This window comes from Acomys minous (genome assembly GCF_964271855.1).
Source record: "Acomys minous genome assembly, chromosome: 13".
NCBI lineage: Eukaryota > Metazoa > Chordata > Mammalia > Rodentia > Muridae > Acomys > Acomys minous.
In genome coordinates this window covers 82,687,159-82,713,128 of record NC_140495.1, presented here as the reverse complement: position 1 = coordinate 82,713,128, position 25,970 = coordinate 82,687,159, and the positions used below count along the sequence as shown (strand labels likewise).

The 25,970-nt window shown below is 45.0% G+C and overlaps 1 protein-coding gene across 14 annotated transcripts in view; it reads left to right on the top strand.

Moving 5' to 3' along the window:
• Positions 1–25,970, top strand: part of TBC1D5 (TBC1 domain family member 5) — a 450,634-nt gene that overhangs the window by 396,385 nt on the left and 28,279 nt on the right. For 13 of the 14 annotated variants that reach the window (XM_084754672.1, XM_084754671.1, XM_084754681.1 and 10 more), the window contains 3 exons: positions 12,808–12,887; positions 14,129–14,272; positions 22,238–25,174. In XM_084754672.1, coding sequence (XP_084610798.1) covers positions 12,808–12,887; positions 14,129–14,272; positions 22,238–22,531 — 518 coding nt within the window. In that variant the 3' untranslated portion in view covers positions 22,532–25,174. Of the gene's footprint in view, positions 1–12,807; positions 12,888–14,128; positions 14,273–22,237; positions 25,175–25,970 lie in introns of those variants that run through there. The other variant, XR_014773989.1, reaches the window with a different exon arrangement.

The window sequence follows — 25,970 nt, the reverse complement described above, 5'->3', positions numbered from 1 at the left end:
GAAGCTCCTGGGCTAGGTAACCTGCCGTGGCATCTGGGAAGACCGCCCCACCCAAGATAGAAAGGCAAGGATAGAGCGATACACAAGGCATTGTCCTTTACATCCACTGTTCACACACACAGGAATAATAGCCAATTCACACATTACACGTATGCACACAAGGCATTGTCCTTTACGTCCTCTGTGCACAGATGCACACACACAGGAATAATAGCCAATTCACACATTACATGTGTGCACACAGGCATTGACCTTTACGTCCGCTGTGCACAGATGCACACACACAGGAATAATAGCCAATTCACACATTACACGTGTGCACATAAGGCATTGTCCTTTATGTCCTCTGTGCACAGGTGCACACACACAGGAATAATAGCCAATTCACACATTACACGTGTGCACACAAGGCATTGTCCTTTATGTCCGCTGTGCACAGATACACACACACACACAGGATTAATAGCCAATTCACACATTACATGTGTGTACATAAGGCATTGTTCTTTATGTCCTCTGTGCACAGATACACACACACAGGAATAATGGCTAATTCACACATTACATGTGTTCAAACAAGAACAAAAAGCACTTATGACATAATTTATATAGAAGTAATGTGTGTTATATGACTAATTCTATTACTTTAAATATAAACTTAAAAGTGTTGATTTGTGTGTCTTGGCTACTTGAGTCAGTGATCCTTTTATTATTTGGATTTTGGTTTTAAGGGGGAAAAAAGGTTGAGAGAAAGATTTACCAAAACTTTGTTGGGGGAAAAACTCTTCTAGGAAATCTCCAAGTTGTTTGCTGTACACAGCAGATTGTAAAGCAGCTTTACTAAAGCCTCGGAATTTCCAAGCAGCCTTTTCCCTGGTTTTGGTCTTTCAGTCAGTGCTAATGGAGTATTTCTCAAGGCATCAGGGTAGGGTGGGGCAGGACTTTTATTAAAGTGGGAAGAAAAGCCCGCGCCAGCCATGAATGTCCAGCTAACTGCAAGAGTAGATTTGTTTTGTGCGCACATTTCACTTTCAGACAGAATCCCTTCATGTAGCAGTCAACTTCCTTCCCCATAGCATGGCTGCATTTTTTTAAGTGGGGTTGAAAAGGCTGGGAAGAGCTGACTTCCCTAGGGCCCACGGAAACATCTTAGCATCTATACAAAGTAACAACGGTTGCTTTAGTGGTAGGTAATTTTATACCTGAAAGAAGATTTGTATGTAACACAAAAATTGATTCAGGCAAAGCTCTTGATTTATCTAATGTATGTAAGTGTTAATTTAATTACTTTTAGTATTCTTTACATATGATGATTTTTTAAATTTCTAATTAAAGAGATCAAAATTGGGATGACTGAAATATTCATTAGTAAGAGATTGGCTATGTTATAGCAATACCGGCTATAAAGATTAAAATTATTTTTATTCATTAACATAGATTAAGTTTAAAAGCAGGTAGCAGAATATATTTGATATGAAAGTAACCATTCATTAGCAGTTGCTTGTCTGGAAGAAAAATTATAAGGGGACTTTCTTAGGCACCTAATCTATGTACTTGAAAATCGGAGGCAGTCATGAAAATGTGTGGACAGCGTAAGTGTAGGCTGCGCTTGGAGGTCACCCTGTGTATACAGATCAAGCAGGAGGCACTGGTGAGAGTGGTAGGGTGGTGCCTGAGAAGCAGAGAACCTCGTCCAGGCTCTGCCACTTAGCCCTGGCCAGCCTGTGAGTGTCCTCATTAAAGTGAGATAAGAATATCAGTCTTGCCAGTTTGTTGCCAAAATTTATTTTTAAACTATAGCATGGGGACATGACTCACATACGATATTCAACAGGAATTGTTTCCTCTTTCCCTATGAGTCTCAGGAATCTCAGGGTCATAGCACTTAGTTTTGGCTTACCCAGGACCCCATGACTTGTTGAAGATCTAGGATCAGTATTATACTCCTAACACACACTGACTTATCAAATGACACCAGTAGATGTTCAGCATTTGATATGTTGGCCCTAGACTTAGGTTCTGAACAAGAATAACTTGATCACAACTTGGTGGCTGGCATTCCCTGACACGGGGCCTGCTGAGCCGTGGCTCTGTGCAGGCTGCAGGCTGCTGAGGTAGCTGAGAGCATTGGTACACCAGCTATCTCCAGGCTGCCGAGGTAGCTGAGCGCCATCTGAGGGCATTGGTACACCAGCTACCTCCAGGGTTCTTCGGTCATGTCCATTCCTTTTTTGATGTTCTGTCTACCCCAAGAGAATTCCTTATCATTCTCTTTGTTTTCATCATGTGTGCAATAAATCACTTAAAATGTCAACTACTAGTCAAGGTTGTTTTATAGCTGATAGCAGAACAAATAAAGACACTTCTTGGAGAAAAAAATTATATAGTGATATTTGTTCAAGCAGCTGGCAGGCTTGTGGCATCTCCTGGTCTGGAGCTCAGTACTGAAGGAGGACTCATTTTGTCAGACTCCTAATTTTATTAACTCCATGTAAGATGCAGAGACTTAGAATTGAAAATACGTGTTTTATTAGATCTAAACTTTCCTGTCAACTTTGGACTATTTTTTACATGTTCATGTTTCTGTTGCTATAGTTACTCCCCTGCTCATCATCCTGACAGTTGAGCTGAAAGCTATTGACAATATTAACCTCTGTAGCTGAGCTCAATATCTTAAAAATTGCTGAATTTCACAGATAAGTGCACATGAGTGGGCAGCCTGAACTTGGATGATCTGAGGGAGCTGGACTGTGTTGTTGACCATTTCCGTGTGTGCGAGAGCTGCTTACTCTGCTGAATCCCTATGGCCAGCAGACAGCTCCAGTGAAATGTCTCCACTAGACTGTCCAGGACTTAGGACCTCATTAACAATAGCAGGTTGCCTTTGTGTAGGTGTGTCATACAATGGAAGGATCCTATGCAATGATGTAACGGAATCACTTTTCTGTGCTCCTACAGAGAGTGCACACCTCATAGTATCATAGAACATGAAAGATGCTTAGGGCTGGAGAGATGGCTCCACAGTTAAGAGCACTTCTGCTCTTGCACCCACATCAGGTGGCTCACAACCACTTTTTATTCTAGATCCAGGAGACTTGATATAAACACACGCACAAAGTATTATTAAAGTATATTAAAATAAAAAGAAAGTAAGTGCCCTGGAACTACCCCAGCTGTTCTGTATTTCACAGAAGAGGAAACCAAGGTTCAGAAAAGCTGGAGTCGAGCTCAAGCCCTTCCTGGGCCTGCGGCACTCAGTTCACTGTCTCCTTCAGCTTTTCCACTGTTTGTGGTACACACCATTACCAATTTTGCACATCATAATGTTTATGCTAGAATTGGCTGGAAAGGTCAGTGTTGAAAGTCAATGAATGTACTTGGTCTCTATACTACCTTTTATAAATCTGATTTGCTGATAATTTATAAACACAATTTTCAGAGGATGTCTGTGGAAATGATTATATCCAAATCTTCCATTAAATTTAGTCTGAGTTCATGGTATCAGCATTTTTGATGTCTGCCCCTCCAACCCTATACATCTCCCTCTGGAAGAAGTTATTATGATAGGCCACGTCGTAGCTCCCTGGCAGCCCTACCAGGACTGGTCCTCACCAATGACCTGTGTCTACAAGATGCTGCACTGAATTGTGACTTCTATGCAGGGCCACCCCCGTATCTTAGCCAGTTAGCGGCTACCCTGGTCTTTACCTGACTGTCCTAGCTACCATCCACAGCAGTGTTGTGAGAGAATCACTGTGTCTGCTACCCACAAGAATGAGGAAGTTCAACACCCTGCCCAGCTACTCCTCCAAGACAGACAAGTCTGCTTTCTACACCTTGAGAGAGCCTCTGTTACCTTCCTCCCAGCCATTTAAAACATGGAGATGAAAATACCACATTCTATCACTAAAAACAAATCTGGAGTTTTGGGAAATGCAAGTAGTTTATGTACCATTTCTATTACACTCAAAATAAAAAATCTGTTGGGTTTTTGTTTGTTTGTTTGTTTGTTTTGTTTGTTTTTTTATATATATGGTATTTTGCCTGCATCTAAGTATGTACACCATGTGTGTATGGGGCTCCAGGAGGCCAGAAGAGAGTGTCAGATCCCTGGGAACTGCAATTATGGATGGTTGTGAGCCACCATGTGGGTGCTGGGAACTGATCTTCTGGAAGAGCAGCCCCCGTGCTGTTGTTACCTGCTGAGCCATCATCTCTGCCCCCAGAGGGCTGTTTGTGTAGCATTGACAATTCATTTGAAAAGTGAAGTCACCATGAGATTGTTACATGGATGACATTTTAGTGAGTAACTTCCATAGGAAAAATAGCTAGTAATGTGGCATTTTCCCTTTAGTTTCAGTGCAAATGTAATATATAATATTTAAGTATGAGATATAAGGATTATTATCTTTCATCTACACAGAAGCAAAATGAAAGACATTTATAGTATAGTGTATTCTGTCTTTTGTCATGATGAGAGATGTACATTGCAATAAAAATTAAAGCACCTCCCATTTCTCCCTTTAACATTCTAAGCCATGAAAAGACTTGTCTTTGTGTTTATATGCGGTTGTAGCTTGAACACGAGGCTTGCTAGGATGTTGTTACTGGTTAGATGTAGTAGTGCGACCTTAACATACAGTGAACTTCGGAATCAAAACATCCGATAGCTTCTTAAAGAGATACTTGTATTTTCATTTGGATATCATTACCCTGAATTCCTCAAAGTAAGCTAAGTCAGCTTAGTTAATTTATTCCTGAAATTAAGTGAATATTTAATGTATAATGTGGATTTTCATCAGATGCTAAAAGATGATCCTTGGCCACATACCAAAAATAAGTGTAAAGATTTGCTAAATGAAAGGGCAGTACTGCTCATAAGGCCAAGGCTCTGGGCTTGTCCCCCTCCCTGGCTATCTTTCTGCACTGGGTCCTGCTCAGCTGTGTTGTACACCAGGCCAATCCTCTCCTGGACTGGACACCATACTGTGCTTGCAGGAGAGATGGGAACATTCTTTGGAGGAACCAGGTGGTTTTTATCTTGTACAACAGGCAGCTTCCGCTGCTGTATTGGACAGAATATTATCTCAGATATTCATGTCACTGGAACCTGTGATGTGACCTTACTCGGAAATAGACTTTACTGATGTCATCAAATAAGACCTTACTAGATCGGTGTAGGCACTAACCCAGTGAGTACTGTCTTTCCAAGAAAGGGGAAATTTCTACAGATAGTAGATCAGTATAAGCCAAAAGATACCAAGAATTTCTGACAAGTGCCTAAAGCTAGGAAAAATTCTTCCCTACAGCCATCATAGGAGCCTGACGTACCAGCACCTTCACTTAGGACTGCAGCTTCTAGCACTGTGAGAAAATAAAGTTCTACTGTGCTACATCTTTATGTTTGAAGTACTTAGTCCCCCAGGAAACTAAGCTGGTATAATTCAGCTGTGGGTAGGGGACTGAGGAAAATGAATGGGGTTATTTTCCCTTCAAGTAAAGGCAGGCCAAAGGCTTGGCATTCCCTGTGAGAAGTTCTTCATGCACATGTTTGCAAGATAGCCCGAGGAGCTCCTGCTAGTGTTTCAGGCTGACAGCAATGACCCAGAAAGCAAGAGTAGAGCCAGTTCCTTTTGAGGAGCTTCCTCATAAGCTCCGCCCACAGACTTCTCCAACACTTCACTGGTCAGAGTGATGTCACATGCTCAGTTGCAGCTGCAAGGACAGTGTACACAGTGGCACCCTGAATGTGCTGGTGAGAAAAGAGACCCACTAGTGACTCTGCTGCCTCTTCTGATAGTCAGAGTGCTGATAGGGACTGGAGACCTTTACTCATTGGGGGAAGTGACCTTGGAGATGCAAAACATTGTTCTCAGACCTGACATGGAAGACCCTACGTTCTGTGTCACCCTCCTCCCTTTTTCTTGAGTCCCTGCTCCTTGAGTCATCATTGCCACTTTTGAGGTGATGGGTTCCTGGGAGGATCACAAACAGAGCATGCAAGAGACACAGGCTTGAACTTTATGATTCGCAGGATTTTGTAGCAATGTACGTGTCAGTTTTTAAGCTCTCATGTGATCACTGTCATATCTACATAGGAAATCTATGTGCCTAAGCCCAGGTCTACAGAAATCTTGCTGTAAAGCTACATTCCCACTAGAGGCAGTTTAAGGATTTAAATTTATCTACGGCCATACCATCCTTAATGTGTACAATCTCACAAGCTAAGCAAGGGGAGGCCTGGTTGGTAATTGGATGGGAATCCCAAGATTTAAACTTGTCAGTTGAGTGCATCTAACCCTGCACAGGTCACCTGTTTGTCTCGTTTCAGTAAATGTTAGCGCTTCTGTGCTGTCTCTTCAGCTGGCCAGGGGAGTCCTGGGAAGGGACTCATCCATCACTGCCATTTGAGTGTCCACTTGGACCATGCTGGACTCTAAAGAAAGTTCTGCTCCTATACATTTCTGAGTGTCTGCCCCACTGTAGCTTCTGAATAGCCAAAAACATGCTGTATATAATTCAGAATGCTTGGTCTTTATTATAGCTGAGCATCAGCTGCTCCATGACTTCAGGAGTAGGGGCCAGGTAATGTGGCCATAGCTTTGCCTGCCTGTTCTACAGCAGACTGTAGCCTCTCGCAGTACTTTCCAGCTCTGTCTGCCCCCTGCCTGATGCAGCCTGTTCCCATACCCACCTGCCCCTATCCACTCATGAAAACTGTTCTATTTCCCCTTTTCTAGGAAATCCATGCATCTTCACCATTGATTTCCCCCTCCTTGTTACTTAGCCTCTCTAGGTCTATGGATTATAGTATGGTCATTCTTTACTTAACAGCTAACATACCATGTCTGTCTTTCTGGTTCTGAGTTACCTCACTCAGGATATTTTTTTTCTAGTTTCATCCATTTGCCTGCACATTTCTTGATGTCATTGTTTTTAATGGCTGAGTAATACTCCATTATATAAATGTACCACATTTTCTTTATCCATTCTTTGCTTTAAGGCACATCTAGGTTGTTTGCAGTTTTGAGTTATTATGACTAAAGCTGCTATGAACATAGCTGAGCAAGTGTCCTTATAGTAGGATAGAGCATCCTTTGAGTGTATGCTCAGGAGTAGTATGCCTGGGTCTTGAGGTAAATTGATTCCCAATTTTCTGAGTAACCACCATATTGATTTCCAAAAGGTTGTACAAGTTTGCACTCCCACCAGCACTGGAGGAGTGTTCCCTTGCTCCATATCCTCACCAGCTTGAGCTGTCACTTGTGCTTTGATTTGCATTTTCTTGATGGGTAAGAATGTTAAACATTTCTTTAAGTATTTCTCAGACTTTTGAGATTCCTTGTTGAGAATTCTGTTTAAATGTGTAACCCATTTTTAAATTGGGTTAGTTGATTTATTGATATCTAGTTTCTTGAGTTCTTTATATATTTTAGTATCAGCACTATGTCAGTGGAATTAGAAAAAAATCTTTTCCAATTCTGTAGGCTGCCATTTTGTCCTGTTGATGGTATCTTTTATCAGATACAGAACTGACATAATAGCTGGATAAATATTCCATATGTAAACATACCACATTTTCAATATCCATTTATCATTTGATGTTTACCATCTTCTGACTACTATGAATAGAGCATCAATGAACATAGATAAGTAGGAATCTCAAGAGTGGGATACAGAGACCTTTGGGTATACTCTGAAGGATAGGAAGGCTGCATCATATGGTACATCAATTTCTAGCTTGTTGCAGAACCTTCTGAGTTTCACCACTTTGCACTCCAACCTTCAGTGGCTGTGTTACTCTTTCTCTACATCTACACCAGCATTGTATTCATTTTTTTTTTTAAACTCTAACCATTCTGACTGGGAAAAGAAAAATCTCAAATGTTTTTAATTTACATTTCCTTAATGGCTAAGAAGAGAAAACATTCCTTAAAATGTTTCTTAGACATCTGTATTTTGACTTTTGAGAATTCTCTTCTTTATCTCACATGCCTCATTTTTTGAAATTAGGTTGTTTTCTTGATGTTTAGGTTATTTTAGTTATTTATATTCCAGATTCTAGCCCTCTGTCAGATGTATAACTGGTACAGATATTTTCCCCATACCATGGGCCGCTTCTTCAAGTGATGGTGTCAGTTTCTGTGCAGAAACTTTTTAGTTTCATGAGGTCAAATTCATTAATTGTTGTTTGTAAGGCCTGCACTGTTGGGTTCTGTTTAGAACCTTTAGAACCTTTCCTGAGCCAGTAAGCTCAAGGATGTTCTTTCTCTTTTAGATTTGAGTGTCAGATCTTATGTTAATCCTTGATCCATTGAAATCAAAATTTGCACAGGTTGAAAGATAAGGGCCAAGTTCCGTGCCCTTTTTCATGTAGCTATCCAGTTTGACCAGTACCATTTACTGAAGACGCTATCTTTTCTCCACTGTGTATTGTTGGCATCAAAAATCAAGTGGCTATATGAGTAAAGTATTATATGTTCTATCCCTAAATCCTATTCCATTGATCCGTGTGTCTGTGTTTATACCAGTGCCATGCTATTTTTGTTACTTTAGCGCTGTAGTGTGCCGTGGTATCGGAATAGTGAGCGCTCCAGCAGCGTTGTTGCTGTTGTTGGTGTTCAGGATTGTTTTGCCTAGCCGGGGTCTTTCATATGTCCACGTCAAAGTTAAGATTATTGTTCAGTTTTGTGAAGAACTACATTAGAATGTTCATGGGGATTGCCTTGAATCTATAGATTGCTTTAAGGATAGTCATTTTTACAATATCCTATCAATCCATGAACATGGGAGGTCTTTGCCTATTCTGGTATCCTCTTCAGGTGGTGGTGGTGGTGGTGTTTTGTCTTGTTTTTTCCTCTTCAGTTTTCATTGTCCAAGTCTTTCATTTCCTTGGTCAGATTTATTCCAAGATTTGCTTTGTTTTATTTTGTCTGAGGATACTGCTAATACTACTGTTTTCTCTATCTCAGTGCACTCATCATTTGAATACAGGAAGGCTACTGATCTTTCATGTGTTAATTTAATTTGTATCCTGCTACTTTGCTGGGTGTTTCTGCTGCAATCTTTTTTGGGGGGTTGGTTTTTTGAGACAAGGTTTCTCTGTGTAGCCTTGGCTGTCCTTGGCTCTACTGGACTTGCTTTGTAGACCAGGCTGGCCTCAAACTCACAGCAATCCACCTGCCTCTGCCTCCAGAGTCCTGGGATTAAAGGCTTGCTCCACCACACCTGGCTGAAGTCTTTATATATATGTATAAAATTGTATTTGCAAACAAAGATAATTTGACTACTCTTTGCTATTTGTATCCCCTTTCTCTCCTTCACTTTCCTTATTAGCTAAGACTTCAATTACTTTGTTGAACAAGAGTGGGGAGAGTGGTCATCTTTGTCTTGTTTGGATTTTACTGGAAATGCTTTTGAAATTCTCTCCATTTCAAGTGGTGTTGGCTGTGGGGCTGCTATGTTGAGATATTCCCTGTATCCTAGCTCTCCAGGACCTTACCATGGATGCAGTCATAATGGATATAAGTTAGCAGCCTTGACTAGTTGTGAAGTCTATTTTGTCAGAAATTAGAGCACACCTGTTTGTTTTTGGTTCTATTTGCTTGGAATACTTTTTTCATCCTTTTGCCCTAAGGTGGTGTAGGTGTGGGACATAAGGTGTGTTTCTTACAGACAGAGAGAGAAAAAAAAAATGAATCCAATTTTCTGGTCTAAGAAGTTAGTCTGTGTTTATTGGGAGTTAAAATCATTAACTTTAAGTTATTTTTTTAATGTGTATTACTTCTTTCTTTTTCTTGCTTTTATGGTTTTCAGTTAGACTTGTATTGTAATGGTTTATTTTTATATGTTTGAGTGTTTTGCTTGTATGCATGTTTCTGCACTACATGTATGCATAGTACCCCTGAGAGCAGAAGAGCATGTCCGACCTCCTGAAGTTACAGATGGTTGTGAACAGCCATGTAAATGCTAAGAATTGAATCCAGGTCTTCTGCAAGAGCAGCCAGTGCTTTCTAGACTAAATCATCTCTCTAGCCCCAACTAGCCCGCTCTTGATTTAGTGTTCCGAAATTATTCCTTGTTCCTTCTCTTCAGACATAGGCATTTCTTCCAGTACATTTTGTGTTGGTAGTTTAGGGTCATAAATTCCTTAAATCTGTTTTTATCATATAAAATTTCCTTTCTCCTAGTATGGCTGACTAGCAGTTTTACTAGGTATAATATTCTGTGTGGATATCTGTGGTATTTCATAATTTGTAAAGCTTTAGTCCATTCTTGTCTGATTTTCGGTGTCTCCGATGAAATGCGCTGTGATTCTGATAGACCTGCTTTTGTAGATGGTTTGGTCTTTCTCTCTTGCCGCTTTCAGAATCCTTTCTTTGTTTTGTACATTAGTGTTTAGCTATTATGTGACACAGCTTTTCTGGTCCTGTGTGTTTGGTGTCTGTGTGCTTCTTGGAACTTGACAGACACCTCTTTGCTAATCAGGGAAGCTTTCTTTTGATCTTGTTGGCCAGGGTCTCTTCTCCTCCTGCCACAGCCTCAAAGTTCCTGCATGTTCTCTTCGTGTTTGTTGCTATTGTTGGGTGTTTTGTTTTGCTTTGTTTTGACATTGTCTTTGACTGAGTGAGCCAATTCCTCTACCTGATACTTTCTGCTCTATTCGATTCAAGCTATTGAGGTTTCCTTCTGAGTTTTGCTTATCTGTGTGTTTGATTCCTGAATTTTTCAAGTTTTGTTTCATTCTGGATTTTCTTCAGAGATTCTTTATTATATTATATTTTCATGTCTTGATTTGTTTTCATTATTTCATTCAAATGTTTGTGTTTTGTGGTCTGCATTCTAGCATTTATTCATGTTCTCTTTGACTTTTTACATCATATTTATTGTTGCTATTCCAGATCATTGTCTTGTGCTAGATTACTTTTCTCATGTTACCATGGAGTACTAGTTTTGGGTGGGGACTGGTTGTTTTGGTTACTTGTGTTTGTATATTTATGATGGGACCTAGCATCTGGAGTTAAATCATCAGTACTGTTGCTTAGTATGAAAATCTGATCTTTATTGTGTTGAGTGTCTGTTTGAAGCTCTGTTTCCTGTTGCCTCAATTTGTCAGATTGGCCAGCTATATGGAGGACTAAGGGTCAGTCTTTGGACACAGCAGTGTCCACTGTTTGATGTTTGAATGGAGCACTAGAGGTATTTTGGTCTTAGCTTGAGCTAAGCTAAGTTTCTAAGCCCAGGCGGAGATCTTCTATAAGTCCAGAAGATATCATTACCAGTCTTCCCAAGTCCAGGGCAAGTACTCAGAACTTTCCCTCAGGCACAGGGTGCTGGTGGAGTTGGCAATAGGATCCCTCCCTGAAGAGGAGACGCAGGGGTATGGTGGGAGACACACTGGGCACATGTTCCTCTGGCAGATCATGGGGCTAAATGGAGTTTCGTTCAGGGATATATCTAGTGAGCCTTCCTAGAGAAGGGTGGTACCCAAATCTTGGGGCTGGGTGGAGTTGGTAGTGTGAATTTATTGTCTAGCTACAAAAGAAGCCAAGTGTGGGCAGCAGGGGAGGGTGGAGTTGCCATGGCATGGGTTCAGTCGGTAAAGGGAGTCTAAATGCCCTGCCTAGAGATGGGAATATAAGCGTGTTGAGCAGGGGTGGATGGAGTCAGCAGGAGGAGTTAGGTCTCCCTACCTGAAAAGGGGTGGTGGTGGAGCGTGCTAGAATGAGCTTAAGAAGGCAGGCAGGGAGCACGTGTTGCCAGTGCAAGTCATGAGGGTGAGTGGACTACTGTTGCGGGCCTAGTGCCTCTTGCTAGAGAGGGTCTATCTACAGGTTTCAAGGATGAGTGATTAGTGGCATGGGTCTAGTGTCTTCATAGAGAAGGACCATGTATGGACAGGACAGCGGGGATGGATGAAATAGAGATTGCCAGGAAGTTGGTGGTGGGAATCTGGACTCCCTGTTTAGGGAATGGTGGGATAAATAGGAAGTGCTCTCTGCCTGAAAAGGGGATATGCCAGAAAGCAGGCACACATGGTCCATGTGTTCCTTGGGCAGGTCTAAAGTGAGCCTCAAGGTGGTATGCCTCTCAATGTCTTGTGTAAACTGTCTTTTAATAGTGCCTTTCTACCCTGCAGTACTCCTGCATAACCCATTGCAACATGTCAGTGGGTAACTGAGTGTCAGTGATGGTCACCACTGGTTGGTTGGTCCCTTGGGTCAGATCTGAAGGAGAGCCCATGACCCTGAGATTCCTAGGGAACAGAGACATTCTGCTTTGACACACTGAGTTAAAGCAAGCTGGCTCCATAGCCATTGGCATCCGAGGTCTCAGTGCCATGATGTTCTCCTCCTACTGTTAACATACCATTGAATTGGCGGTAGGTTATATCTTTACAATCCCCAGAGACAACCTGCTCATTCATTTTGATATGTAGGAAAACCTTATCTTTAGAAGGAAACAGGTTAAGCTCCATTGAGCTGTGAGGTGGTGAAGAAAACTCAAGCAAGAACACTTCCTCATAGAACTGGGACAAGGGCCATTACTGCCCAAACCGTAAGTCAGTGAGAGGTTCCCCCTGTTTTCACACTGGAGTTGAACACTGCCTGTCATTATCAGCACATTCAGGAAGTGCAAGAGGTAAGGCTGTGTGTAGGATGTACTTGCTGGGCACAGTGCTGCCCTCCCTGCTCCCATCTGCAGTCTGCAGAGCACCCTTATCTAGAGTTCTCTAAAGTTGTCGTGTGGCAACATGCAAGTTGTATACAGAGTGTTTGTTATAAAATGTCACTTTTTTGTTTTCAGTAAATATTCAAGATGTGGTATTACAAGAGAATTTGGAAAAAGAAGATCAAATTCTGGTTTCCTTGGCAGGATTAAAACAGGTATGTGCACTACTATGACACTGCCTGTGTGTCCCACAGGCGGCACCCACTGCCTGCTCTGCGGAGGCACTTTACAGTTCACAGTCCATATCGGCGCCATTGTCCTCGCTGTACCAGCCACACAGAGTCCCTTCTGACGCCCACCTCCTTCCTACTGCGATGCTGTCTGACTGGCTGGGAGCCATCAGGGTTTCCATTCCCCCATCGTCTGCCCCTGCTTCCTCTTTCCAGACCCATTGTGTTTGTGCCTTACCTCAATGTCAGGTTTGGTTATCTATTTACAAATACTTGGATGTTGGTGGAAGCGCAAGCCATAGTCAAAAATTTTCAGGGTCCTCACTTTAACTGGCAGGTCTAGGCAAGATGTATACCAAAGAAAGGAGCATGTTGCTGGTCTGCACAGGCCAGCTGTGGTGGAACTACCTTCTGGCTATGCATCAGGGCAGATGGTGCTTCCTACTGAGAAGTGTATCACCACAGTGGCACATCTGTTTCTGAATGTGGCAAACCCGACATTAACACAGTCAAATTTTAATCAGCCATAATTTGGAAAGAGTTGGACTTTTACCAATTTCTTATAGTAAGATGTTAGCATTCATGCTATGAAAGTCCACACTTCATCCAAGACCCTTCCATGGATGCTTAAAATCACAAGTTTCACTGTGTCATGTATATACTTTTTTTTCCCTACACATACTGACCTAAACTAAGGTTTTGCAATTAGATACAGTGGGCGATTAACAACAGCAACTATAAATAGCAAGACTATAACAACACAATACGGTTCGTATGTATTCTTCCTCAGAACCACTTGCTATGTTTTCTCCTCTTGCAATAATGTAAAGTGGTACAGTAAGGTGAGGGTGATGGGGTGCCGTGATGCAGTGTCTGCTTCCTGTGCAGCTGATGCAGAGCAGTCGCTCTGCTAAGTAGGAGAGCAGAGCGCACGGCATGGGCAGTCTGCATGGAGGGCTGATTCCCTTCCTAGCTCTTCTGCCAGTCTCCTTGCTAGAGATCGCAAGACATTTCCTCTTACTACTCAGACTAGCACACAACTTAAGCCTTAGGGCCCAGTCTCTCTACAACATCAGTGGTTGAAGGTAACTCGAGCTACAAATGAAGGGAATTACTGCAGAACAGCAGGTCAATGACAAGTCCACTTCAAATATATGCAGTGTTTTCCTAGCATTTAACTACAAACTCATTTATCTTTTCGTTATCTTCCTCTCCTTTGAAAATAGATCAAAGACATCCTGAAAGGTTCCCTGCGCTTCAACCAGAGCCAGCTAGAGGCTGAGGAGAATGAGCAGATTACCATCGCTGATGACCACTACTGCTCCAGTGGCCAGGACCTTGGCAACCAAGTTCCTACGGCCAGCAAGCAGGTACAGCCGATTTGATGAATACTGACGACACTGGGCTTTCATGACGTTAACATAATTCTTCAAAGCTCTGAATAAGGGCAGTCCTATCAAAGCACTTGACGCCATCACATTTGAAGTTCAGCTGTGAAATAACACACCTAAGCCCTAAGTGCTGTGTACTGCTGTACAGGTTGTGCACTCCAGAGCTGGAGGTGAAATCATTCACAGTAGTGACAATGAGACTTACGGCTAAGAGTTGCACAGTGCATGCTGCATAAGCCTGTGTGTGGCATCACTGCTCTGTGCCTCCCGCCACCCTCAGATGAGAATTGAGGGATCTGATGTGGTGACCGGTCAGTTCCTTCCAGCTGTACCGCCAGTCCACCAACACTGAGGGACGCCATAAGCTTTCCTACCGCTGCCTGAGTGTCCACCAACACTGAGGGACGCCATAAGCTTTCCTACCGCTGCCTGAGTGTCCACCAACACTGAGGGACTCCATAAGCTTTCCTACCGCTGCCTGAGTGTCCACCAACACTGAGGGACTCCGTAAGCTTTCCTACCGTTGCCTGGAGTGCACTGCTCTTGCCTAGTCCCCTTCCTGCCAGAGTCGCTCTCTTGCCTTCATGGGGAAGACCTTCTCATTACATCACTGTCTACCTGATGAGACAAGGGCCAGCCAGTGTCCTCTGTGAAAGGCTTTACCACCACATGTGATTGTCTCTGTCACATTTGGGTTTTTCTTTCTCCTTTGCTTGTTTGTTTGTACAACCCTTTAAAACTGTAATATATTCTTTGGTTGAACGGTTGCCCATCTCTCCTGATAGGTCTCAGCACCATCTGTGAGTCCTTCTAACAGGCTGTTCTGGCTGGAAGGGTCCAACCTGCTTATCAGTAACAGGACAGGAAAGGCATGAAGGGTGGTGGGGCAGGAGACGCTGTATCCCCTGCAGTAAAGCTGTAGCTCCTCCATGTGTCTTACTGTGCAGCACTGGCCAACCAACAACAGTTGTTCATGCCCAACTTAAATTTAATTTTTATATTTCACTTATTTACTTACTGTGTAACACATATATGAAGATTAAGGGACAACTTCCTGGAGTTGATTCTCCCCTATAGTGTGGTTCCAAGGGATCAAACTCAGGCTGGCCAGCTCACTGAGACGTCTCTGCCCACTGAGCCAGCTTTCAATGGCTTTCTGCACCCTGTAGTTTCAAGTTCTAATGATTTTGTTTGATTTCTTGAGGCAAGATCTCACTAGATATCCTAGGCTAGCCTCAAACATGAGATCCTCCTGCCTCAGCTGCCAGGTGCTGGGATCAGAGGTATATATGTACTATCAGGACTAGTGTTCCCATGACATGCCTTAAAAATCAACTTATAAATGTATCCTTAAAAATGAACCTTAGCAAAACCCCAATGTTGGAACTGGGATTTTTTTTTTCCAGTTTTAAGGGTTTTCCTCCAGATGGCAGAATTCTAGTTGACTTGTAGAGCTGTTTGAAAATGGTCATGAAGTTGTGTGAGTGCATTTGTACCCACATGAATACAACATTGGCATTTTAATTTGATAAGTTTCTCCAGATTTCCCTTCCCTGTACAGATGTATATATGTACGTATGTATGTATGTATGTATGTAAACACTGTTGCACATAGACCCACCAACTACTTTTAATTGGCAGTTTTTAAATTAACATAATTTTTTGGTTGAGTGTATGAAAATACAACATAAAAACATTCTTTGAGGAGTGCTAACCATTTGCTGCACTAAGCCAGGGACAGGTCTTGCTGCTTTTCATAATTGTGAGAACAGGTAGGAGAACAAGGTGTGTTGGCCCCATGGTAAATACAGAGCCAGTAACCACAGCCAAGACGCTCTTAACCGTTCCTTATGAGAAGCAGTTAGCATGTGGGAGCAGTGACTTCCAGAGCAGAGAAGCCCCTCTTCTTCACCCGCTGCGTAGACGTGCCTATGACTTGGGGCTCCTTCAAAGCCCCCACGAGCAGGCGTCCTGTCAGAGTGCACAGGATCCCTTTCGTAGTTTAACTGCAATTTCAGTGCTAGGCTCCCTGGATTAGCTGAAGGCAGGGTTCAGTGCAGCATCTCAAAGGAGGGCTGTGTTTAGATTCCTGTAGAGAATGGGAGTGATGCAGGTCAGGGTTTGGCCCAAGGTGACCCTGCGCTTGCAGTCGACCCTTCTAGCCTTGCCAGGTAACTGAGGCCCCATGCTGCATCTGGGAAACCTCAACTATCTTGGAAATAAAAGCAAGTGCACTGTCATTTTGGATAGACTAAAGAAGCCCTTAGTCGGTGTCTTCCTATGGCCTCTCCTGTTCTTTCTGTCCTGCAGAGGAAGGCCTCTAGCCATCTATAAAGTATCCTCAGAAACCAGCAGACACTAGCTTGACTGTGCCTCTCCTGACAGCATGCCCCTGGCCTGTATCACCTTCACCAGTGGGACACAGGTGTGACTTTTTTTTTTTTTTTTCTGAATGTGGTTTTATTTGCAGTTTATTCTGTGACTTTACCTGTGCTCTCTAAGCCTGGATTCTTACTATGTTCCATGATATCACTAAAAACTGTCCACACCACTGTTTTCAGCTGCTCGGCTTTTCCTTGACTGTCTGTCACCCACCCCTGTAAGGCAGTACACAGTTGGAAACCTATCTGTCCTTACTTCCTCTAAGTAAGAGGTAAAAATCTATTCTAGAACAGGGCAAGAATCAAAAGCAACTGCAAACTCAACAGACAAGGCGAAGGCCGCAGCTTTGACCGCTGTACCTGCTGTGCCGTGTCCTTTTATCTCAGAGTCTCTCCGCGGATGCCTTCTACAGCTACTTTCTTAGGACACATTCTGCCTAGAGTGGTCTGACGGCCCACTCTCCATGTCTGACTTCCTGTGTTGACACAGAAGCCTCTATTTTCAGACCACTGCATGGATCATGAAGAAGACAGAGTGGAAATCTAGATAGGCCGCTTTCCTTTTCCTAATTCCAGCGCCCAGCGCAGGTTTAATTCTTGAGCCCTTTGAGCTGAAGTTCTCAAGGGCAGGTGCTATTGCCTCAGTGGGCCTATAGGAAGAGACTGCTGCCAAGCCAGCCCAGTCCACAGAACTGACCCTGCGCACACACGGCCTCTTCAGCACTCAGCAGGGGACTCTGTCTGAAGAGCCTTCCTGCATGTGGACTACAGTGTACTCGTGCACCAATATTTCTTATGATCCTGTAAGCAACATAGCTGGGCTATATTTCTGTCAAGTTTTTTGAGTTAAACAAAAGGACATCTAGCAACTGGGCTGGTAATATACCATCTGGTCATTTGTCAGCCAGTAGTGCACTGCTGTGTCTCCAGACACTAGTGAGCTGGTGTGGGGTGCGGGGTTCTTACTGTTCAGGGCTGCCCATAGTCAAGTTTTTGTTGCTGTTCTTTGTTTTTTTGTGGTTTTTTGTTTTTTTGTTGTTGTTGTTTTTGTTTTTTACCTTTGACTAAGCATGATGTCCATCCTTGGGAGACAATATGTAATTGTTTACAGAAACTGACCATCACTCTTAGAGGACAGAGCATATGAGTTAACACACCCGCAGTGACCTCATCTTCCCTGTCTATCCAAATTATATCACGTATTTGGGTCTGGCAGACCTAAAGTACTAACGTTCAGCACCAGCTCCTTGAGCTTCATAAAAGCTTGGTTGCACTGTCAGCCCCATTGGAAGGAATCAGCCTCTTTCCCCTGAAACTCATCATGTGTGGGGCTTTGTAATTAACTACAATTCAAGAATCCAAATAGGATGGAAACCAGCCATGCCTAGGAATTCTCACAGCTGCTTCTAGGTCCTTAGAAGGGCTAACTGGCAGGCTGCCAGCATCTTGTCTTGGTTAAGGCTTTTTGAGATACTATAAAGTCAGGTCTATCCTGTGTCTTTAGACACCTGTGCTTTTCCCTTAGAAACCATGTAACCTTTTTCAGCCAAGAAATTTAAACCTCAAAGATGCTTTTACCTGAATCCAATAGACAGGCTTGCAATTAGTATTGCATACTTTAAATATTGTGACAAAGTCTCCTCAAGTCTTTGCCTAGGAATTCCCCAGGAATGGTAGTGGAATTTTTAAGTCCCTGACTAGAAGTTGGTTCTGATGTGTCTATCTGCTCATTTACAATCAGCAATTCCCAGGGCCCAGAATCCAGCAGGATGCAAAAGCAAAGTGTCCTTTAAATCGAGCACTATGCAGAACTTCCTGTCCCCGAGAAGTTAGCTCATGCTGATTAGGAAGTAGGGACAGATGCCCGGCACAGCTCCCTGCCTGTTCGTATGCCGTGGACAAACCTATTCTCCCCATCTGGGCTCTTAACTGCCTGAGGTCCACATTTGATTTAGCACAGGCTGGATTCCAACCTCGAACTCAGAATACTTGAGGCCAGTTCTTACTTTGCTGTTAAGACAAGCTGGAAGCTATTTTGGGTGCTGAGAGCTAGCCCTGCTTGGTCTTGTACCCAGATCTCAGGTTTGACTTCAGTAGTGTGTTTTCAGGGAGAGTCTGGAAGACTGCTGGTGCTTCATGGAACAGCGCCATCCTGTCCTGCTAAAGAGGACTTGTTCTGTTAACAGGTATCCTCTTGGGAATGAGTGGTTGAAATGTTTGAAACTGCCTCACAGGTTGGAGACTTTTCTCCTCTACACAGAACACCTTGTTAGTAGTCAGCACAGGATGCGTGTCTCAATATCAAGGAGAAATGTGTCTTCCTAAGCTCCTTATAGAAATCTGGTTCGCATTACAGGGAGCCTGTAGCCTTGTCTTCATCTTCAAGAAGCTGACAGGAGTTGGGTGTGCTCTCTGGCCTCTCTCTGGCCTCCCTCTCAAGGACAGTCTGTGCACTCCTTCTCTTGGTGTCTCTCTTGATGGCCTCAGCTGTGCAGATAAGCCAGCAACTCCTATGATGGCTTCTTTCTTTCTCTTGGGTTGCCTAGAGCAGACTTGGAAGATAAGTGCCAACAAGGCATCCTGCATCCTCATATTCTTGTCCACATCTACACTGTTGGAAACCTTAAAAGGACTGCCTAGTTGAGAAGGGTTAGTTTCTGGACCCACAGCCAATTTTGGGGATTTTATCAAGAGTCAAGGATTGCTCTAAAATGTGAAGCAAGCAAGTCCCCAGTCTGTGTGGCTACTACAACCCTTACTATTACATATTTCTCTGGGGTCATCTCAACCCTCTGCATGAAAACCAAAGGGTTTCCACCTGGCCTCTGCTGGATTCTCATTCTGTCCCAATTAACTGGGTATTTTGCTACCATCCCTTTAGAATCTCTCTAATGATCCAGGCTGGCTTCCATTCCAACCATAGTAGGACCTCAATCAAGAGGGGCTCCTTGGATGAGCTCAGGGAGCAGCCAGATCTTGCTGTGATGCTGATAAGCATGGCTCTTTAGCAGCTCCTGTTATGGTGGCCCCTGGCAACACAGCCAAATCTGCCTTCTCTCACCAGGAGAACTGGCAGAAAGTTTGACTGTTAACAAAGGTTTGAATCCTAAAACTGTCCCTTATAAATTAGCCATCTGACCTTGGCTGTGTCTTCCATCTGTACAAGTCGCAGGTGATGAAGGCCTGTAGTTAGGCGGGATTTCCATCTGCACTAGGAACATGTTGGGAGAGGACTCCACTTGCTGGTTTATAGCGCTGTGTCTAATGGTGCTACAGGAAGAAGAAAATAGAGAGTCATGGGATAACCTGGGCACAAGGGACCTAGGCAAGGCCACTCTAGGCAGGGAGCATGCAGGGCTCTGCTCTATAAGAGCAGGAGGAGTGAGAGTGGCCCCTTTACCCAGACCAGGAGGCGGCTAGGCAGTGTGTTCCTCTTGGGGAGACTTTCAGGCACTGAGACTGAGTTTCCCTCCTTCGCTTTCACTTTCATCATCCCTCATTCTGAGATAGCACTATAAAACCCTGTAGTGTCCATAGGGAATTTTCTAGTCATTGTCAAATAGTCAAATATCTGCCCATGACAGAAACATGCTAATAGGCTCTGCTTTGGTCTGGATGCCTTGCTGCCCACACTAGTGGCCTGTGAGGTAGGTGTCGGAGGGTATTACTCAGAATGCAAACCATACAGTTCTTTTCCTAGGTTTGATTTTTCTAGTTTGGTCCACTGTGTACAGATTTCTGAGTTTCAAGAGAACAAAGCTTCCTCTGGAGTACCAGGCCATAGTTTTCCTTGACTGTGATGTAGATCTGTAAAGTGTTGTGCTGAAGCTCGCTGCTGCTGGGCATGCTCAGCTGACCACCCTGCTGGGCCAGGACAGGGGAGTCCCATGATCTCCCAGGCTTCCCTGGCCCAGGCTCTTCTGCACTATACTGCACTAAGGCTCTTAACCATCAACCCACTCACTGCCAAAGCAAATGTGAAGTAACAGCACTGAACAGCCATCAAGTCAAGTGCCAAGTGGGTGCCCCAGTGTTTCTCAGGCTCTTCCCTGAGCAGCGTTGGAAACAGAGCTTGGAACCAGCAAAGCAGTGGATAGTGGCAGCTCACTTAGGCTAAGTGCCATTGAGAAATCACCGGAAAGGACCCCCCACCAGAATTGCTAGAATTTGTAACAAAACCAAATGGACATATTTTTTAACAAGTACAAAGCAAGACACAGCCATGAAGGGAACATGGGGATGGCAGCCTCCGAGGCATCCCTCTGAACAGTGGCAGCAGGAGGGTTTTGTTGTGGGTAGTTATGTAAGCCCATGACTGGGGCTTCTCAGAGAATGAAGATCTGGGCACATGCATGCAACCATAAGATCACACCGCTTCACCCATTGCATGTTTAAACCTAGAGGACAGATGCCTGGCGTGGTGGTGCTTGCCTGTGAACTGAGGACTGAGAAGGCCAAAGCAGAAAGATCGTGAGTTAGGGACCTGCTCTAAACAACAACAGCAGCAAAACTAACAGGAATTCTGTCCTGGCAAATAAAGTTGCACGAAGTTGAGATTGTCACAAGCAAAGCTTACAGCACATAATGGCAGCCAATGAGCAAAGGTCCACTCAGAGGTCACTCCTGCGCCCAAGTTGACTCCTAAACAGCTTTAACTGTTCACTGTGAGCACATGCAGAGCAGGCACATGGCTGTAGCCAGGAACACCTCAAACAGGGATAGTAACGGGGATAGTGTTAGATTTCTTACCCTCAATTCAGAAAAAGTGCCTGTCAGGCACCCCTAAGTGAATTCCACTGTCAGTAAAACTTCCTTATGCCTCAGTGGCACATTGGTTTCTATCTCTAGTAACTAATACGTTCCCAGCACCAGCAGCTTCGGAACTTAAGTTGGGATCCTCAGAGATGACTGAGCTTAGGGAAGCTGTTTCTGCCTTCCAGCTCACCATCTTATGCTGTGAATGTCAGAGGTGGAAAGTGGCTGCGTCAGCCCTGGTGTCACCAGAGATCAGAGCTTTGGAGAGGGGCATTGGCCAGGGCCAGAGGCTAGCTTCCCTCAGAAGTGCTGCCAAGTCCCTTCCCAGGCTCTCCAGCTTGCCCAGGTCCTAAGATAGAGGAGGCAGGTGCAGACCGTCAGCATGCAGTGCCATGCTGAGGTAAGGTGTCCCCACCAGCTGGTACCGGATGGTCTTGGCAAGATTATAGCTTTGCTAGATAACCTTTTTTTTCAGACAGGGTCTTACTATGTAGACCAAGCTGCTTGCCAAGTGCTATGATTAAAGGTGTGAGCCACCATACCCAGCTAACTCCAAACCTTTACGTGTGTGTCAGCTAAACTGTAAAATTCCACTTAAAATTTATAAAGGGGAAAATAACTACGGACTGAATTTTGTCTCCTTGGTTTTTGCTCATGGCCTTGAAGCAGCAGGACCAACAGGCATCTTTCCAATTTGAGCACAGGGTGAGGTAGCCACCTGGCCTTCATGGCCACTCCACTCATGAGCCCCTGGTCAGTACTGTCATTCCTGCTGTCACCATCCATCTCCTCTGGTTTTACTTCACAGGCCTCTTCAGAGATGTCAGGATGCTCAGGTGGCGTGACCTCTGACGACTTCATTCTGGTTTCCAAAGAAGATGAAGGGCGCAGTGCCAGAGGAGTGTTCTCAAGCCAGGCCCAGCCTCTTGTTACCCTCAGAAACACATCTGGGAAGAGTCGAGTCCCAGCCTGCTCCCCCCTCGTCTTCTCAGACCCATTGATGGGCCCAGCCTCAGCCTCCTCCAGCAACCCCAGCTCCAGCCCCGATGACGACAGCAGCAAGGACTCTGGCTTCACCATCGTGAGCCCCTTGGACATCTGAAACAGGGACCTCCCAAGCGGAGTCCCTGCTAAACCAGCGTTTCTTTCCTAGCATGTATTTGGCATTGGTTCAACCCACTGGAACTCTTTAGAAAGAGGCCAGTATTCCTCTTTCAGTGCACCATGTTTACCAAAATGCAGATAGAGCTTTCCAGGCCCTTACTTGACCCTGTGACCCTTGCTCTAAGTTAGGGCTAGGTCAGGTACCCAGCTCCAAACCTATTGTCAGACAGACCAGACCACAAGCAGAGCCACATGTCTTCCACCCCCTCCTCCCCAACAGCTCAGCCAGTTGCTCTTAGAAGGAAAAGCTGGTTTTATGACTTCCCTTATCAAGCTTCAGCCCCAGGAAACTTCTGGCACTGTGTGGAAACCGGCCGTCTGCCTCCCTCCTGCTTTGGGAGCCCAGCCACAGACTCAGCTGCAGCGAGACAAAGCAGAGTGAGCAACTCCCAGGGCTGCAGTCAGAGTGCGCGTCACTAGCAGGCTTTCCAGTTAGAAATCAGACTCTGGCTTGACACAAATACATTTCCGGACCTAGGCTGAATAAACTTCAGCCACCACTGTTCCTCCTTGAACAACTGTATTCCACAGCCAGGAAGCGGGGTTGCTGTAAGCCAGACTGTGCTATTGTGGACAGACACCCCTGGGAATTAGACCTAGAGTACCTTCTGTGGGAGCCGACTTCCTAAGGAACATTCCAGGTGCCACAAGGATGTGGGGCTCCTACTCAGGCCTCCCCCACTCTGTGAGTTCAGCTGTAACCTCTACATCGAGCCTCCCTTGCAAGGATGGCCCCCGCCTTGGCCGGGTATAAGTGAGACAGGTCTTCTGTTGGCAGAGTACAGAGCTGTATCAGACACCAAGCTAGGGACAGTGGGGGTTATTGGTAGATGCAACAGCTGCTCTCTCTGCCTTCTGTCCTTCTCAGAGAGCAGCAGAGCCTCTGGGCAGTGCCCCCGTGTATTTCTCTGCAGATAAGTATGCTAATGTCATGATGCTCACACCATCTTGGAAAATGGGAACGCTCAAATCAGCTGCTGTGCAGGCTTCTCCTTAGCTGTACTGGATAGCAGGGCTGATTGCTCACATGGTGGCAAGGCTCAGCCAGTGCCTGAGGAGCCCTGCCCCTGCCTCTGACCAGTCCTTTCAGCACTCTGCGGAGTTGCTGCCACACATGTCCCATGTCACTCTGTAAGGACCAAGACTACTACATAACAAGCACCATTCCTCTGAGGGAAGGTTGCCACCAGCCATGTCACTTGAAGGCTTGAGTTACAAAGGTGCCAGTACCCTTAGACCTAAAGTAGGAAGTATTGGCTCATCCCTCCAGGTCTGGGACAGCTGAGGCACTGTCCTCAACATTTCCTTTGCTTTGAAAACAAGCCATAGCTGAGTGTCACTGGTGACCCACCAGACCAAGAGGAAGATGGGCTGCCACCTTGCCATTTGAATGGGCATTTCATGGGTCCTCGACCCACCTGCCTATACCCAAGGTTTGTCCCCCTTATCCTGTGCTTGTGTGGGTACCACATTGAACCCCTGGGTCATACGGAGATGTTTCAATGGTCCCAGTCAGACACAGTCAGACACAGGAACAGAAAGAGCTGTCTTTTCTAAGTGACCCCATTCTTCCTATTGAACAGTGTTTCCCTTCTGTCACGTACAGTGCTGGTGTGGAATTCAATCCTTCCCTGTTATTTTATCAGGTACTTCTGTCTAACTGCACACTTTAAAATCCTGGCTATTTAGAGCCTTTTCCTTTGACCACATGGTAATCATTAATTTTAATCTCTCACTTTTTGATTATAGCAGCTAAATACAGTTTTATATATGCCAAGCTTAGATTAAACCCATTGTCACCTACTTTTTTTATACTTTCCTATGTTTCATGCAGTCCTCTCTGATCAGATTGGACGTGTGAGTTAAAGCGTACTTGTGTGCTACACAGAGGGTTCCAGACTTGCCTTGTCTTACAGGTGTGCCTCAGTTTGGTTCGTGGGACCTTCCTGGGTTAGTCTGGCAAGATGACCTGCTGCTGTCTGCACTAACTGCAACTTGAAAAGAAATGACCACACTGCCACATGAGTATGACTCTAAAAGGCAGCCTGCTTCCTCTTGTAGGGATGTGTCTCAGCACCGGGGTTGGCTGTGCTGGACAAATGTGCCAGTAGTGCCTTTAGTGTCAGAGAAGCTGAACAAACGCAAAACCTAGCTAGAACCTGCCACTGCGGATGCAGGTTGCTTTTTGCTTCCCAATGGCCACTAAAGAACAAAGTGGGGAGCAACTGTGGCCCTACGTCAGCCACCTCTGTCCCATTCACCTGGGCAGCAACTGCTGGGAAATGGGAGCCTGAAGAAGAGGCCACGTGCATGGAGAGCTGTCCAGCTAGGCCTCTTTCCCATTCCTCGTGTTAGGCTGAAAACCTCTTTCTGTCTTGTTGGAAAGAAGTGTCAAGTTCACATAGCCAGGCCGGAGGCCTTATTGGGGTGGGTCGTGCTGGTGGCTAAGCTGTCGCTCTGTTCATCTAGTTAATGGCGCCCTCAGCAGTCTCCATGCTGGACCCCATCCTGATGTAGGAAACGGCCGCCGCTTGGCCAGAGCGACCCCATTTGATGTGTTCTAATAAAGGACTAATGAGAACTGCGGTAACATTCACTTCTTCCAGGCACCTGGCTCCAAGGTCAGGCAAGGCTTGGCTGCACCTGCGTTCCTTCTTTTGCACCACGGGCAGCCATCGTAGCCTGCTGATGGGCAGCATACCTCCATGCTGCTCTACACTGCCAGCGCAGCGAGGGTTAACACGGGTTAGGCACAAGCAGGAGTGAAGTGAGTGGTGAGCCATTTCAGGCGATTGCAGTTCTAGGGGAGCCACTGAAGGAAGAAACCCTCCCCCATGACAGTGTGGACTGCAGAGGCAGCCCAGCTCAGTCACTGTTCCAAGACAGCTTGCCCCACTCCCCGTGCCAGCCTCCTGAAGCACAGGGCTTGCCACGGGATAGGGAAGGAGAGGTGGTCAGGGCACTCTACATCTTAAATGACACACAGGATGGACAAAGAGTGGAGGAGAGTACCCGAAGTTTAGATGAAGCCAGGGAACCAGCAAGCGAGCAGTCACTATGTGCTTAGGCCCCTTTTCAGGGTCCCAGCCTAGCCAGCCAGCGAGCACAGCATGTCCCAGCAGCCACAAGCCAACATTATAGGACAGGGACAGGCCGACTCCATCCAATCTTCTCAAGGATGGTAATAGCCACATGTGTCCTGGAAATGCCTCCACCCTTGTTCCCAGCTGACCGGTGATACAGGAACTTCCTCCTACCTAGCTCAGCTCTACCTGAGGGAGGTAGCCAGGGCGCCTCGCTGAGTGAAGCCCTTGCTCAGAATACAGGACCCATCCAAAGCAAGGACAGCCCCCCTACATGTGATTTTGGAATCCTGA